This window comes from Phytophthora ramorum (genome assembly GCF_020800215.1).
Source record: "Phytophthora ramorum isolate Pr-102 chromosome Unknown Phyram_PR-102_s0021, whole genome shotgun sequence".
Taxonomy (NCBI): Eukaryota; Oomycota; class Peronosporomycetes; order Peronosporales; family Peronosporaceae; genus Phytophthora; species Phytophthora ramorum.
In genome coordinates this window covers 831,562-847,022 of record NW_027150667.1, presented here as the reverse complement: position 1 = coordinate 847,022, position 15,461 = coordinate 831,562, and the positions used below count along the sequence as shown (strand labels likewise).

Here is a 15,461-nt window from a genome sequence, read left to right as displayed (position 1 = left end):
GTCGATTTCGAGACTGTTCGGCCGTGTAGCTGGTCATACACGTGGCTGGGGCCCCCGCGGCAGTGGCGCCGTCTGCTCAGCGTTGGCTAGACAGTCCATACGGCGGCGCCAAGACGAACCATTCGTGAGACCTGTGGTGGCGCCAGGACGCGTAAGGTGGACGCGTAATATATGGTGTCGGGAGGCCAGTGCGGTAATGATGCGGTCGCAGCGATCAGGAGAGGCGTGCGAGGCATCGTCTGTGCAGGAGAGCGTGTGCAAGTTTGCGACGCTGGTAGGGCGTGTGTAGATGATGCTAGGACAGCTTGGCCGAGCGGTTAAGGCGATAGACTCGAAATCTATTGGGGTAACCCGCGTGAGTTCAAGTCTCACAGCTGTCGATCTCTCTTTTGTCTGCTGCGCCTTTGCTCGTTCCCGGTCGATTTCGAGACTGTTCGGCCGTGTAGCTGGTCATACACGTGGCTGGGGCCCCCGCGGCAGTGGCGCCGTCTGCTCAGCGTTGGCTAGACAGTCCATACGGCGGCGCCAAGACGAACCATTCGTGAGACCTGTGGTGGCGCCAGGACGCGTAAGGTGGACGCGTAATATATGGTGTCGGGAGGCCAGTGCGGTAATGATGCGGTCGCAGCGATCAGGAGAGGCGTGCGAGGCATCGTCTGTGCAGGAGAGCGTGTGCAAGTTTGCGACGCTGGTAGGGCGTGTGTAGATGATGCTAGGACAGCTTGGCCGAGCGGTTAAGGCGATAGACTCGAAATCTATTGGGGTAACCCGCGTGAGTTCAAGTCTCACAGCTGTCGATCTCTCTTTTGTCTGCTGCGCCTTTGCTCGTTCCCGGTCGATTTCGAGACTGTTCGGCCGTGTAGCTGGTCATACACGTGGCTGGGGCCCCCGCGGCAGTGGCGCCGTCTGCTCAGCGTTGGCTAGACAGTCCATACGGCGGCGCCAAGACGAACCATTCGTGAGACCTGTGGTGGCGCCAGGACGCGTAAGGTGGACGCGTAATATATGGTGTCGGGAGGCCAGTGCGGTAATGATGCGGTCGCAGCGATCAGGAGAGGCGTGCGAGGCATCGTCTGTGCAGGAGAGCGTGTGCAAGTTTGCGACGCTGGTAGGGCGTGTGTAGATGATGCTAGGACAGCTTGGCCGAGCGGTTAAGGCGATAGACTCGAAATCTATTGGGGTAACCCGCGTGAGTTCAAGTCTCACAGCTGTCGATCTCTCTTTTGTCTGCTGCGCCTTTGCTCGTTCCCGGTCGATTTCGAGACTGTTCGGCCGTGTAGCTGGTCATACACGTGGCTGGGGCCCCCGCGGCAGTGGCGCCGTCTGCTCAGCGTTGGCTAGACAGTCCATACGGCGGCGCCAAGACGAACCATTCGTGAGACCTGTGGTGGCGCCAGGACGCGTAAGGTGGACGCGTAATATATGGTGTCGGGAGGCCAGTGCGGTAATGATGCGGTCGCAGCGATCAGGAGAGGCGTGCGAGGCATCGTCTGTGCAGGAGAGCGTGTGCAAGTTTGCGACGCTGGTAGGGCGTGTGTAGATGATGCTAGGACAGCTTGGCCGAGCGGTTAAGGCGATAGACTCGAAATCTATTGGGGTAACCCGCGTGAGTTCAAGTCTCACAGCTGTCGATCTCTCTTTTGTCTGCTGCGCCTTTGCTCGTTCCCGGTCGATTTCGAGACTGTTCGGCCGTGTAGCTGGTCATACACGTGGCTGGGGCCCCCGCGGCAGTGGCGCCGTCTGCTCAGCGTTGGCTAGACAGTCCATACGGCGGCGCCAAGACGAACCATTCGTGAGACCTGTGGTGGCGCCAGGACGCGTAAGGTGGACGCGTAATATATGGTGTCGGGAGGCCAGTGCGGTAATGATGCGGTCGCAGCGATCAGGAGAGGCGTGCGAGGCATCGTCTGTGCAGGAGAGCGTGTGCAAGTTTGCGACGCTGGTAGGGCGTGTGTAGATGATGCTAGGACAGCTTGGCCGAGCGGTTAAGGCGATAGACTCGAAATCTATTGGGGTAACCCGCGTGAGTTCAAGTCTCACAGCTGTCGATCTCTCTTTTGTCTGCTGCGCCTTTGCTCGTTCCCGGTCGATTTCGAGACTGTTCGGCCGTGTAGCTGGTCATACACGTGGCTGGGGCCCCCGCGGCAGTGGCGCCGTCTGCTCAGCGTTGGCTAGACAGTCCATACGGCGGCGCCAAGACGAACCATTCGTGAGACCTGTGGTGGCGCCAGGACGCGTAAGGTGGACGCGTAATATATGGTGTCGGGAGGCCAGTGCGGTAATGATGCGGTCGCAGCGATCAGGAGAGGCGTGCGAGGCATCGTCTGTGCAGGAGAGCGTGTGCAAGTTTGCGACGCTGGTAGGGCGTGTGTAGATGATGCTAGGACAGCTTGGCCGAGCGGTTAAGGCGATAGACTCGAAATCTATTGGGGTAACCCGCGTGAGTTCAAGTCTCACAGCTGTCGATCTCTCTTTTGTCTGCTGCGCCTTTGCTCGTTCCCGGTCGATTTCGAGACTGTTCGGCCGTGTAGCTGGTCATACACGTGGCTGGGGCCCCCGCGGCAGTGGCGCCGTCTGCTCAGCGTTGGCTAGACAGTCCATACGGCGGCGCCAAGACGAACCATTCGTGAGACCTGTGGTGGCGCCAGGACGCGTAAGGTGGACGCGTAATATATGGTGTCGGGAGGCCAGTGCGGTAATGATGCGGTCGCAGCGATCAGGAGAGGCGTGCGAGGCATCGTCTGTGCAGGAGAGCGTGTGCAAGTTTGCGACGCTGGTAGGGCGTGTGTAGATGATGCTAGGACAGCTTGGCCGAGCGGTTAAGGCGATAGACTCGAAATCTATTGGGGTAACCCGCGTGAGTTCAAGTCTCACAGCTGTCGATCTCTCTTTTGTCTGCTGCGCCTTTGCTCGTTCCCGGTCGATTTCGAGACTGTTCGGCCGTGTAGCTGGTCATACACGTGGCTGGGGCCCCCGCGGCAGTGGCGCCGTCTGCTCAGCGTTGGCTAGACAGTCCATACGGCGGCGCCAAGACGAACCATTCGTGAGACCTGTGGTGGCGCCAGGACGCGTAAGGTGGACGCGTAATATATGGTGTCGGGAGGCCAGTGCGGTAATGATGCGGTCGCAGCGATCAGGAGAGGCGTGCGAGGCATCGTCTGTGCAGGAGAGCGTGTGCAAGTTTGCGACGCTGGTAGGGCGTGTGTAGATGATGCTAGGACAGCTTGGCCGAGCGGTTAAGGCGATAGACTCGAAATCTATTGGGGTAACCCGCGTGAGTTCAAGTCTCACAGCTGTCGATCTCTCTTTTGTCTGCTGCGCCTTTGCTCGTTCCCGGTCGATTTCGAGACTGTTCGGCCGTGTAGCTGGTCATACACGTGGCTGGGGCCCCCGCGGCAGTGGCGCCGTCTGCTCAGCGTTGGCTAGACAGTCCATACGGCGGCGCCAAGACGAACCATTCGTGAGACCTGTGGTGGCGCCAGGACGCGTAAGGTGGACGCGTAATATATGGTGTCGGGAGGCCAGTGCGGTAATGATGCGGTCGCAGCGATCAGGAGAGGCGTGCGAGGCATCGTCTGTGCAGGAGAGCGTGTGCAAGTTTGCGACGCTGGTAGGGCGTGTGTAGATGATGCTAGGACAGCTTGGCCGAGCGGTTAAGGCGATAGACTCGAAATCTATTGGGGTAACCCGCGTGAGTTCAAGTCTCACAGCTGTCGATCTCTCTTTTGTCTGCTGCGCCTTTGCTCGTTCCCGGTCGATTTCGAGACTGTTCGGCCGTGTAGCTGGTCATACACGTGGCTGGGGCCCCCGCGGCAGTGGCGCCGTCTGCTCAGCGTTGGCTAGACAGTCCATACGGCGGCGCCAAGACGAACCATTCGTGAGACCTGTGGTGGCGCCAGGACGCGTAAGGTGGACGCGTAATATATGGTGTCGGGAGGCCAGTGCGGTAATGATGCGGTCGCAGCGATCAGGAGAGGCGTGCGAGGCATCGTCTGTGCAGGAGAGCGTGTGCAAGTTTGCGACGCTGGTAGGGCGTGTGTAGATGATGCTAGGACAGCTTGGCCGAGCGGTTAAGGCGATAGACTCGAAATCTATTGGGGTAACCCGCGTGAGTTCAAGTCTCACAGCTGTCGATCTCTCTTTTGTCTGCTGCGCCTTTGCTCGTTCCCGGTCGATTTCGAGACTGTTCGGCCGTGTAGCTGGTCATACACGTGGCTGGGGCCCCCGCGGCAGTGGCGCCGTCTGCTCAGCGTTGGCTAGACAGTCCATACGGCGGCGCCAAGACGAACCATTCGTGAGACCTGTGGTGGCGCCAGGACGCGTAAGGTGGACGCGTAATATATGGTGTCGGGAGGCCAGTGCGGTAATGATGCGGTCGCAGCGATCAGGAGAGGCGTGCGAGGCATCGTCTGTGCAGGAGAGCGTGTGCAAGTTTGCGACGCTGGTAGGGCGTGTGTAGATGATGCTAGGACAGCTTGGCCGAGCGGTTAAGGCGATAGACTCGAAATCTATTGGGGTAACCCGCGTGAGTTCAAGTCTCACAGCTGTCGATCTCTCTTTTGTCTGCTGCGCCTTTGCTCGTTCCCGGTCGATTTCGAGACTGTTCGGCCGTGTAGCTGGTCATACACGTGGCTGGGGCCCCCGCGGCAGTGGCGCCGTCTGCTCAGCGTTGGCTAGACAGTCCATACGGCGGCGCCAAGACGAACCATTCGTGAGACCTGTGGTGGCGCCAGGACGCGTAAGGTGGACGCGTAATATATGGTGTCGGGAGGCCAGTGCGGTAATGATGCGGTCGCAGCGATCAGGAGAGGCGTGCGAGGCATCGTCTGTGCAGGAGAGCGTGTGCAAGTTTGCGACGCTGGTAGGGCGTGTGTAGATGATGCTAGGACAGCTTGGCCGAGCGGTTAAGGCGATAGACTCGAAATCTATTGGGGTAACCCGCGTGAGTTCAAGTCTCACAGCTGTCGATCTCTCTTTTGTCTGCTGCGCCTTTGCTCGTTCCCGGTCGATTTCGAGACTGTTCGGCCGTGTAGCTGGTCATACACGTGGCTGGGGCCCCCGCGGCAGTGGCGCCGTCTGCTCAGCGTTGGCTAGACAGTCCATACGGCGGCGCCAAGACGAACCATTCGTGAGACCTGTGGTGGCGCCAGGACGCGTAAGGTGGACGCGTAATATATGGTGTCGGGAGGCCAGTGCGGTAATGATGCGGTCGCAGCGATCAGGAGAGGCGTGCGAGGCATCGTCTGTGCAGGAGAGCGTGTGCAAGTTTGCGACGCTGGTAGGGCGTGTGTAGATGATGCTAGGACAGCTTGGCCGAGCGGTTAAGGCGATAGACTCGAAATCTATTGGGGTAACCCGCGTGAGTTCAAGTCTCACAGCTGTCGATCTCTCTTTTGTCTGCTGCGCCTTTGCTCGTTCCCGGTCGATTTCGAGACTGTTCGGCCGTGTAGCTGGTCATACACGTGGCTGGGGCCCCCGCGGCAGTGGCGCCGTCTGCTCAGCGTTGGCTAGACAGTCCATACGGCGGCGCCAAGACGAACCATTCGTGAGACCTGTGGTGGCGCCAGGACGCGTAAGGTGGACGCGTAATATATGGTGTCGGGAGGCCAGTGCGGTAATGATGCGGTCGCAGCGATCAGGAGAGGCGTGCGAGGCATCGTCTGTGCAGGAGAGCGTGTGCAAGTTTGCGACGCTGGTAGGGCGTGTGTAGATGATGCTAGGACAGCTTGGCCGAGCGGTTAAGGCGATAGACTCGAAATCTATTGGGGTAACCCGCGTGAGTTCAAGTCTCACAGCTGTCGATCTCTCTTTTGTCTGCTGCGCCTTTGCTCGTTCCCGGTCGATTTCGAGACTGTTCGGCCGTGTAGCTGGTCATACACGTGGCTGGGGCCCCCGCGGCAGTGGCGCCGTCTGCTCAGCGTTGGCTAGACAGTCCATACGGCGGCGCCAAGACGAACCATTCGTGAGACCTGTGGTGGCGCCAGGACGCGTAAGGTGGACGCGTAATATATGGTGTCGGGAGGCCAGTGCGGTAATGATGCGGTCGCAGCGATCAGGAGAGGCGTGCGAGGCATCGTCTGTGCAGGAGAGCGTGTGCAAGTTTGCGACGCTGGTAGGGCGTGTGTAGATGATGCTAGGACAGCTTGGCCGAGCGGTTAAGGCGATAGACTCGAAATCTATTGGGGTAACCCGCGTGAGTTCAAGTCTCACAGCTGTCGATCTCTCTTTTGTCTGCTGCGCCTTTGCTCGTTCCCGGTCGATTTCGAGACTGTTCGGCCGTGTAGCTGGTCATACACGTGGCTGGGGCCCCCGCGGCAGTGGCGCCGTCTGCTCAGCGTTGGCTAGACAGTCCATACGGCGGCGCCAAGACGAACCATTCGTGAGACCTGTGGTGGCGCCAGGACGCGTAAGGTGGACGCGTAATATATGGTGTCGGGAGGCCAGTGCGGTAATGATGCGGTCGCAGCGATCAGGAGAGGCGTGCGAGGCATCGTCTGTGCAGGAGAGCGTGTGCAAGTTTGCGACGCTGGTAGGGCGTGTGTGTAGAAGTGATTCGGTTGTCGTCAGCAAGCTGCGAAGACCTAAATTGCTCGGCGCAATCCTTACAACGGTGATGTCTTTGTTGAGTTTATCATCAAGAACCAAGTTCCCTTCGACTTTCAAAGAAATGAGCGCGCAGTGTGGAAATTTCTGCAGGGCCCGCGGGTTCAAGCCGGAGGTCGTGTCTGTAAAAAGGTAGTAAGATGTAGCTTCAGAGGCTGCTTGTTTTTGCCCTTCACTCACACTGTTGTTTGTTTGCTTTGTGGGATCAGGAATTTTAGCAAACTACCGAAACAAGCAAGAGTTGTGTGGGCTTTACCTGCGCTGAAAGGGGATTAGCGGCCTCGTACGTCCTGGAGCAGCGGGTTGCACGAAAATACGTCGAAGGAGACCGCACAGTGTTCATTAACCGAACAGTTGCAGATCCTACCACGAGGGAGCCATGGCCTTCGAACATGAAGTTGGCAGTCGTTTGGCGTCAAGGCAGGAGACAACCATCATCGAGAGTTATCTCTCCGTAGCGAGATATGTTGAAGGGTTCCAGCTGCCGCACATCAACATTGGCCAGCTTACGTCGATTTGGCCGCGAATGGCTGGGATTGCAAGGTGACATTCAACAGCCAGGAGATTGAGAACTTGCTGTTCGAGGAGTCGATCGCAGCAGAAATGTGATGTATCTACGTCCTTCAAAGTAGATGCGAACTGGAATAAGAGTCAGGTTTGTGGAATCAACGTTCAATTCCGACATTCCAGCGGAATAGTGCCTGGATCAAGCTCATGAATCACGCGGGCTACAGAGCTCTCACACCAAACATGTATATCACGGTGCAAGTTTGATGACTCACACAAGTTCTCCAAGACTCCAAGATACAGTGTACTGTTGCTACCAATCTACTCCACCGTCATCGATACGCACAGTTGAATGCCAAGCGAAAGGCAAACAAACACAATTGCAGCCAACAACAGCAAGGACTCAAGGCGGGTGACCCCCGTAAACAGCGACGTGCTTGCCTCCTCATCCTCATCCTCTTGGTCTCGTGTCGCTGTCTTGAGAATCTTGTATGGTCGGTTCCTCTTGGGCGTGCGAGTCGTCTTCGTACTTCCTGGGATATAAAATTCGTCGATACTGCGCCCTGTACGGGCTTTCCACGTCCGCTGCGCTTTGATATACCCCCGCACCCACTGTGCCTCCCTCTCATCCATGCGGTTGCGTTGGCGCCGCATTTCGTGCAGATACAGACCCTCACGGGGTTCCACCGCGTGGAGCCGCCATTCGTCCACCTCGGTGTCGCTATTGTCGAGGTCAGCGTCACAACTGCCTTCATCTTCATAATCGCTATCGCTCTCGTCGTCGTCGCCGTCGACATCGTTGGCACTGGGTCCTCGTTTCACTCCTCGTCCTCTTGCCCCGTCCGTCTTTTCATCGACACAAGTAGGCTTTGCTGACACTCTCAGCAGCTCCTCGAGCGTGGCAGGCGGGTGCTCATGATGCCGGGATACAAAGTACGTGGGGCCCCCGCTGACAGCGTCCATTTGCTACAGTATCAACTCTCGATCTCGCGTCTAATCGGATTGTGTTGGTTTCTCCGCCCTCACCAGTCGAAAAACATAATGGGCTGCCTCTTCAGCGTATTGAAAAACGTTCACAGCTTTGAGCTTCCTGCCTACCTCTGTGAGTACCTATTTGACATTTCTGCGTGGACAAGTTCAGACGATCGTGGGCGACGATCCCGGCGCGCGCTTGTAGCACTGCGGCGAGGGTTCGCCCTTTGCTGTGGGACTGAGTGCCGAGTTAGCACTGCTAGACGCTGCAGATCGGCCATTGGACACTGAGTCGTCGACAATCGGTCCTCGAGTCGGAGATAGCGGCGGTGTTCCTCTTCCGGTTCGTCTGCCGTCCATCGACGACTCCGAGACCGAAGGCATCATGAGCCCACCAGCGCCACCATCACCAACGTACTGCTTCTTTCCCAGTTTTTGCTGCGCGATGATCTCGCCCCGGATGATGAGGAAGATGCGGTAGAGCACAGATGCGAGCACGACGGAGCCGAGCACCAGCGAGTAGAAGATCGTGGGCAGCACGACGCTCGGTCGGAGCTCGCCACTCTTGAGCTGCTCGTTGGCTACGTTGGGGATAGTGTTGTGGTCTATGCCTGTCGTGGCTGTGGCTGCAGCCTCAGCCGCTTGTACGTGCTGCCGCTCGAGCTCCGTCTCCAGAAGGTGGATGGTCTCCAAGCGACTCTCGGCGATGCGCGTCATGTTGTCCACCTGCAGCCACACCATGATTAGCCCCACGCACGTCTCGACCAATACACAACCTCAGCCTCTTACCTGCAGACGCAGTGCCGCCACATCGTCCTTGAGCTTCTCGCGCTGATGCGTCAGCGCCTCGATCTCCGGACTCATCATCTGGTGCAGCGCGAAGGTGCCCACGATCCCCACCATCAGCAGCGCCATGATCACCGTCAGGCCGCCAGCTGCGCCACTTGTCGGCAGCCCCAGCGACACGCGCGCGAGACAGCGTCGGACGCGCGGGAAGCGCCGCCGCAGTGCGCGCGCGCAGCCGCCGGGCGAGGCCGTCGAGGCTGACGGCAGGCCGCCAGAGCTGGAGCTGGCGCCGGAGTCCGAGAGGAACGGACGGACGTCGTCTGCGATGCTGACGCTGGTGCTCGGCGCGGAGGAGGCGGCCGTGGCGGCCGCAGCAGAGGAAGACATGACGGCCAGGATGGAAGAGCGTTTCTCACCGAAGTGGCATACAGAAGCTAAGTATGAAAACAGCCTTAGCTTTGATTACGCACATGATAAAGGCTATACCAGCTGATCGTAGACGAGATCTGCCGCTTCCTTTGCTGTTCGTTGCTACATCTGGCCTTCAGCAGCATACCGAATGCCATTTAGCTCGGCGGCCTCGAAGCTGCGCGCATCTTAGCGGCGGCGGCTTCGAGGACTGCTACGGCTGCGGCTCGGGCTGCGACGGCGTCTTTGCGAGCTGCTGCGCCGACGGGGACGAGACTCCGAGCGGGAGCGGGAGCGCGACGAAGCTGACGAGGCCGACCGCGATCGGCCTGAGTCTGAGGACAGCGAACGAGAGCGCGACCGGGAGCGCAACCGCCGGCGACGCGAACCTCTGGGCGTTGTACCTCTCCCACGGCGTCCGTCCTTTGGAGACGCACTGCGAAGTTTGCGCTTACGGGATTCTGCCCGCGTGTCTGCAGCAGGAGAACGCGAACGACGAGGAGAGCGCGGGGCCTCGGACTTCTCACTTTTCACTCGAAGGGGTGGATCAGTCTTCTTTTCGGGGGATGGCTGTCGTTGGACCTCCTTCTTCTCCGGGCTGAGCTTCTTGGCACCCTGCTTCTTCTCGGCGGATGCAGCACCACTCTTAGCACCTTCCTTTTTGACCGGTGATGACTCAGCGTTAGCCACAGCCGCCGAGTTGCCCGAGAGGTTCAAAATCTTGTGCTCACCCTTGAGGACGGCAGAGCGTGCAGGCAACACACTAACAGAAAGCTTTTTCTCCTTTTCCTTGCCTCTGGTTGCCTCTCGTCCACGGGTCCGAGGGCGACCGCGGTCGGAGTCCGACCCAGAGCCAGACCCCGAACTCGAACTCGAGCCTGAGCTGCTGGGAGAACGCGAGCGCGTCGACTTCTTTTTCTTCACAGCCAAGCCACCATCACTGCGCTTGTCCGTCCGCGCCTTTCGGTTGCGTGAACGAGAGCGAGAACGACTGGAGCTTCTGCTGCTCGACGATCCAGAACTGGATGAAGACACTGAGCGGTGCTTCCGCCCCGCAGTTGAAGACGACAGGCGTGAGCGTCGTTCTGTCACTGGTGAGTGGGGCTTTGACTCGAGACGCAACTTCGCGTCGTCCCGCCCACGACTGCGTCGGTCGCGGCTGCGACGATCTGGTGGAGATCTCGATCGACGGGCCGATCTGGGCCTCGAGTGCGGGGAGCGGAAACGCTCCCGTCTCGCCTTCATCTTGTCCTCGCTCTCCTCTCTCTGTTTGAGTCTCTGCTGGCGCGCTTCCTCCCTCTCTTTCCACTCCTGTTCCCTCTGCTCCTTCCTCTCCTGACGACGTTGCTCCTGCATCTCCGGGTCGAAGCTCTCGCCCGCCACGTAGTCCGTCGCGATGCCGAATGCGTCCTTGATCCTTTTGTTCTCCTCCTCCTTCCTCTTCTGTCGAGCGTGCGAGCTCTCCGCGTCCTGCGTCTTGTCCCTCCCTCCGCCACCTCCGCCATTCAGCCGCGCCAGCAGCCGTTCGCGCTCGCGCTTGACCTTGTCCTGGATCTCCTCGGGGTCGCAGTCGCGATCCTCCATCTCCAGTGACATTTCCAGTAGCTGCAGCTCCACCTTCCGCTTCTGCTCATGCAGCAAAATGTCCGCGTTGGGCGGCGGCCGGTTCTTGCGCGCACCAAAGTCCCCTGATGAGCCTCCGCTGCGCTGGTTGCGCGCCAGCGTCTGCCGCGTGCGCGACGCGTTCACATAGCTCAGGTTGCGCTGCACGTAGCCATTCGTGCCGGAGCCGCGCACTGTGCGGAGGCCGATGCCGTTGTACATAATGCCTGGAGTCTCTTCCCCCTTTTGACTGCAGCCCTCCCAACAGATTTTTTTAGCTATTCGTAGTTAGTCGAAGAAATCCAGTACATCAGAATAATCCACTCGATTATCCAGCCGCGACCAGCACATTGTAAAAATCCATCCTGCCCAGAAGATGCTGACGCTGCAAGTGGGGCAGTGCGGAAATCAGTTGGGCCGCGCGTTGTTCGACAAGCTCGCGGCGGAGGATGTTGCCACTGCCAGCGCCGGAGACTCGACCTTCTTCCGCTCGTCTGAGGACTCCTGCAGTGACCGGTCGGTGGTCCGTGCTTCCAACACGCGAAGAGCGCGCGCTGTGCTTGTCGACATGGAGCCAAAAGTCATTCAGCAATGCTACAAAACGGCGGCATCGACGTGGGAGTACGGACCTAAGAACGCGTTCACGAGGCAGAGCGGATCGGGCAACAATTGGGCCAGTGGATACAGAACGCAAGGCACCCAGGCAGAGAGTGAGCTGTTGGACCTGTTGCAGTCGGTGCGTTCATTGCGTTGCTCAGCTGTGGGCACTTCATATCCAGCTGATTGCTTTAACTTTTACCTCGCTGTCCGCTGCAAGGAAGCGGAGCGGTGCGACCTGCTCAAGGGATTTCTCACGCTGCAGAGCGCAGCAGGAGGCACGGGCTCTGGACTGGGGTCGTTCCTCACTGAGAAGCTGGCGGACTTCTACCCGTCGAGTTCGTTGCTGAACACTGTGGTGTGGCCATACCAATCTGGAGAAGTGATTGTGCAAAACTACAACGCGATGCTCACCATGGCAAGTCTCGCCGAGGTTACGCACGGAATTTTCATGCTGCAGAACGATGCCGCGAGCCTGATTTGCCAGAAGCTGCTGCGTATTCCGCACCCTTCGTTCGACGCGATGAATGAGGTTTTGGCAACGCACTTGGCTTCTGCGTTCCTGCCAGTGGACCCTAATTTTGCTAGTCGATCTGGCAGGACGCTCGATCCACTGGGTGCGATCTGTGAGCAGTTGTGTCAACATCCCGTACGGTCGCCAAATACCTGATGCTATGGTGTTCACTACGCGCTGCATGGTACTCACTTGGTTGTGGTGTGTTTTGGCTACAGGGATTTAAACTTCTTGATATCAAGATGGTTCCTCTGATGCCCCACAGATCGAAAAAGTTCAGTACACACACTTGGACAGGGATCATGAAGCAATTGCACCAGGTTTGCATTGAAGCTATGCAGCAGATCGCAGTATTCAGAAAAGTATCTGACTTTGTTTGTATTTCCAGATGCAAGTTGCGAATGCAGCCTTTGAGGAGGGTGTCGACTGGGATATAACCTTGGAAACGGAGCAGGGCAGAGCGCTTAACCGTTCCATTGGAAGTTTGCTTATCCTACGTGGTAAGCAATCCAAGCAGCAGACTGACACAGCAGCATTCTCGGACCCAAGAATGTATGCACCGTGGGCTGTGGATCCATTTCGATGCTATTCGTCCACCCTAAGCTTCAACTCGTACGACAAAACAGGCACGCTGATCAGGTACCAGTTATTTCAACTGCTAGGGCCGTTTGGGAAGTTGTCTGACCCCCACTGGTGTTCTGAATGCAGCAACTCGAAGGCCATGTTACAGACACTGTCTATCACGATGGACAAAGCGCACGATATGTTTTCTCACGGTGCGTATCTGCACCAGTATGAACGCTATGGTATTGACCGCGAGTTCTTCCAAGAAGCTTTCCTCCGAATTGACCAAGTCACGCAGAACTATGCTTCGCTGTGAATATTTGGAGCACACGGTAAGATTGCCCGCACGATTTTATCGACTCCAACTTGATTGACGTATGAAATGTTGCGTGCAACGAGCAGTCTGATGCAAGGCTGGCGTTACGTTTGCTCACAAAGCATAATCTGTCATGTGGCGTGTCTGGAAACAAACAGATACGTGTGGCACCAAGATGCAGAAAACCCGGCTAATTCTTCATTTTTACGAGGACGCATCTCATTTGTACGTGCCTAGTATGCATTTGCTGGAACGGACTATCAACACTTGACTAACCACAGCATCCTGGGCCGCTCACTTTTCGCAGGCTTGTCGGACAACACAAACAGGCTTGAGACCTTACGCCTCCAGCGCGGACATCATTTCAAGCGGCTCAAACGTCTCCAGTAGCGCGATGACGCTATCGTCCAGCTCCAGCTCGCCTTCTTGCGCGACGAACTGGCCGTGGCTGTCCATAAACTCGCCGGCGTGCGCCACTTGACTGGAGTTGGGCATATATGAAGGAGGTGTCATCGACGGCTCGTACGCTTGCGACAATTGGTACGTGGTGCGCGGATGATCGCTCACAACCTCGATGGTGCTCTCAGACTTGGTAGGGCTCGCTGCAGCTTCCGCCTTCCGCCTCCGCGCGATTTTCTCGCGGTACTTCTGCGCGTGCGTCATGGTCTGACGTGTGGTTCGCGTTCCGATGTGCGCAGCGATGGTTTTCCACGGACCGGAAGGGTAGCACTCGAGCGCCTCCAAGAACAGTTCGTGCTCCTCGAGAGTCCAGGGCGTGCCGGCGCGCTTCGTGGGCAGCGAGCGGGCCTGATCCTGGTTGGGTGCCAGGCGAATGAGCTCCTGGTCTTTCTGAAAGTACTGACTCTGGACTCGCGGCGTGATGGTCATATCAACTGCGGTAGGAAGGAGTTCCCGGGGTGGACTGAGTGGCGAAGTGCTGTCACTTGGAGTTGACAAATGCAAGAATGAGCAAGAAGGAGCCCGATAGAGCGTTCACTCAAATGGCAATCAGAGATGGCTGGGACATGGGGCACAGAGACCGAACGAAAATGACTTGCCGATGTCTCGTAAAAGAGCGGGCGATGCGGGACCTGCACAATTGAACTGCAGCAGAGCCTGTGCAGCGAGGAAACTTGGCTCGGTTTCCAGGAAAATCCAGGATTCCGTGGGCTGATTGGATATTATTTAGCGGATATTCGACTGGTGAGGTGAAATTTAAAGCTGGTCGTCGATTTGAGTCGTGAGCCCTCTACAGATGTATCTCTCCGACAACCCGCCCCCGTTCAGCTTGACAAATTCTCGCCGCGTCGGCCACCTGGTCCACGAGTACATGTACTGTACAAGTCCCACAGCGCGTAAACACACCAGAAGTGCTGGCTGCCCCCTTGTTCGAGGAAAAGCGAAGCCGAGCATTGGTGGCGGGCAAAAGCTAGAGAGCGCCAAGTTCAAGCGCATGTAAATCCGACAGCTCTCGTTCACACGCTACAGCTCACCACTAACAACACATGATGACGAAAAACACTTCTTGGCTCGAGCCCGCTCACCAAGAGGACCAGCATTTGGGCGAGTAGAATCGGCAGAAACATACTTGTCCTACATGTATGCGCATGAATCATAGTAACAGTAGCCAAGAGGGGCAGCTGCCGTCAGCTAACCTACTTCATGAGCTGCTGCAATAGCTCGACAGCGCTAACCCCACAGCGAGCTCAATTAAGCCAGTCGACACGCGTGCGGTGCTCGTAGCTCGATCTCTAGTTCGGAAGTTCCAGCCACCATAAAGCTTGCGACACCTGCTAGCAGTGCAACATCAACTTGTTGCTGTCAGCAGCAATCTTTCTGCAGCCGCGCAGCATTATCCACGGGAGGAGAGCAAGGGAGCGGGTCTGATATGGGGGCCTCTTTGTTAGCGGACTGATACTAATCACCACCGAAAAGCGGCGGCGGGGTTGTTGAGCTCGTGACGAACGGCGGCGACGCACTTGAAGCTCCACTTGTCGTCGCGGCTGCGGACATTGCCGGACGCACAGAGAGCGAATCCAGAGGCACGAGCAGCAAAATCGGCGGTCACTTTTGCTTCGCGATTGATACGGGCGCACCGGACCTTGGGACACGAGTCACGATCGTACCGTATGTAAACAATATCCAGACTTTTGGGGCATACAAACGCCTATATAAAACATGATATTCATGAGTGGTGGTCTTTGGATTTTCAGCCCATCACGGGATTAAAGGGAATTAACCAATCCGGAGTCGATCCGAAATATCATTTTTGAGAACGTTCACAAAGATCCTGGTGTCCGTTGCCACGGAGTGAATTGGGTAGTTCCCACAGCATCGTTTGCTTGTTGAGTGCCGACAGCTGCAGCTCCCCGTTCTGGTGATCGATTGTAGTAGTCGAAGCGCTCGCGAAAGGACCATAGACTGCTCATTGGTAGCCACACCTCAGGCATAAGGTTGGGAGTACAGGAAGATGTGACCTAGAGTCGCAACCCGAATCGAAGGCTCAAGCTGCTACTTCGAACTATGTTTGTAAAAGACACTCGATACCTTGTTTCATGGTGGAAGTCGGGTGCAAAACGGTTCCAGCTTTTG

General features: G+C 57.4%; 4 protein-coding genes across 4 annotated transcripts; 1 reads left to right on the top strand and 3 right to left on the bottom strand.

Moving 5' to 3' along the window:
- Window positions 1–7,431: 7,431 nt before the first annotated feature.
- Window positions 7,432–8,073, bottom strand: KRP23_14589 (uncharacterized protein; the record flags this gene model as incomplete). Its single annotated transcript, XM_067885428.1, has 1 exon — window positions 7,432–8,073. The coding sequence occupies one exon, from the start codon at window positions 8,071–8,073 to the stop codon at window positions 7,432–7,434; it is 642 nt and encodes a 213-aa protein (XP_067737604.1).
- Window positions 8,074–8,247: 174 nt separating this feature from the next.
- Window positions 8,248–11,100, bottom strand: KRP23_14588 (Pre-mRNA-splicing factor CWC21; the record flags this gene model as incomplete). The annotated part of the gene is made up of 3 exons (XM_067885427.1): window positions 8,248–8,808; window positions 8,872–9,302; window positions 9,681–11,100. 3 exons carry the CDS (start codon window positions 11,098–11,100, stop codon window positions 8,248–8,250), a joined length of 2,412 nt encoding a protein of 803 aa, XP_067737603.1.
- Window positions 11,101–11,254: 154 nt separating this feature from the next.
- KRP23_14587 (Tubulin delta chain) lies at window positions 11,255–13,204 on the top strand (the record flags this gene model as incomplete). The annotated part of the gene is made up of 9 exons (XM_067885426.1): window positions 11,255–11,614; window positions 11,696–12,124; window positions 12,208–12,309; window positions 12,378–12,628; window positions 12,698–12,765; window positions 12,852–12,885; window positions 12,956–12,972; window positions 13,028–13,094; window positions 13,177–13,204. 9 exons carry the CDS (start codon window positions 11,255–11,257, stop codon window positions 13,202–13,204), a joined length of 1,356 nt encoding a protein of 451 aa, XP_067737602.1.
- Window positions 13,205–13,208: 4 nt separating this feature from the next.
- On the bottom strand, window positions 13,209–13,757 carry KRP23_14586 (Myb-like protein H; the record flags this gene model as incomplete). Its single annotated transcript, XM_067885425.1, has 1 exon — window positions 13,209–13,757. The coding sequence occupies one exon, from the start codon at window positions 13,755–13,757 to the stop codon at window positions 13,209–13,211; it is 549 nt and encodes a 182-aa protein (XP_067737601.1).
- Window positions 13,758–15,461: the final 1,704 nt, after the last annotated feature.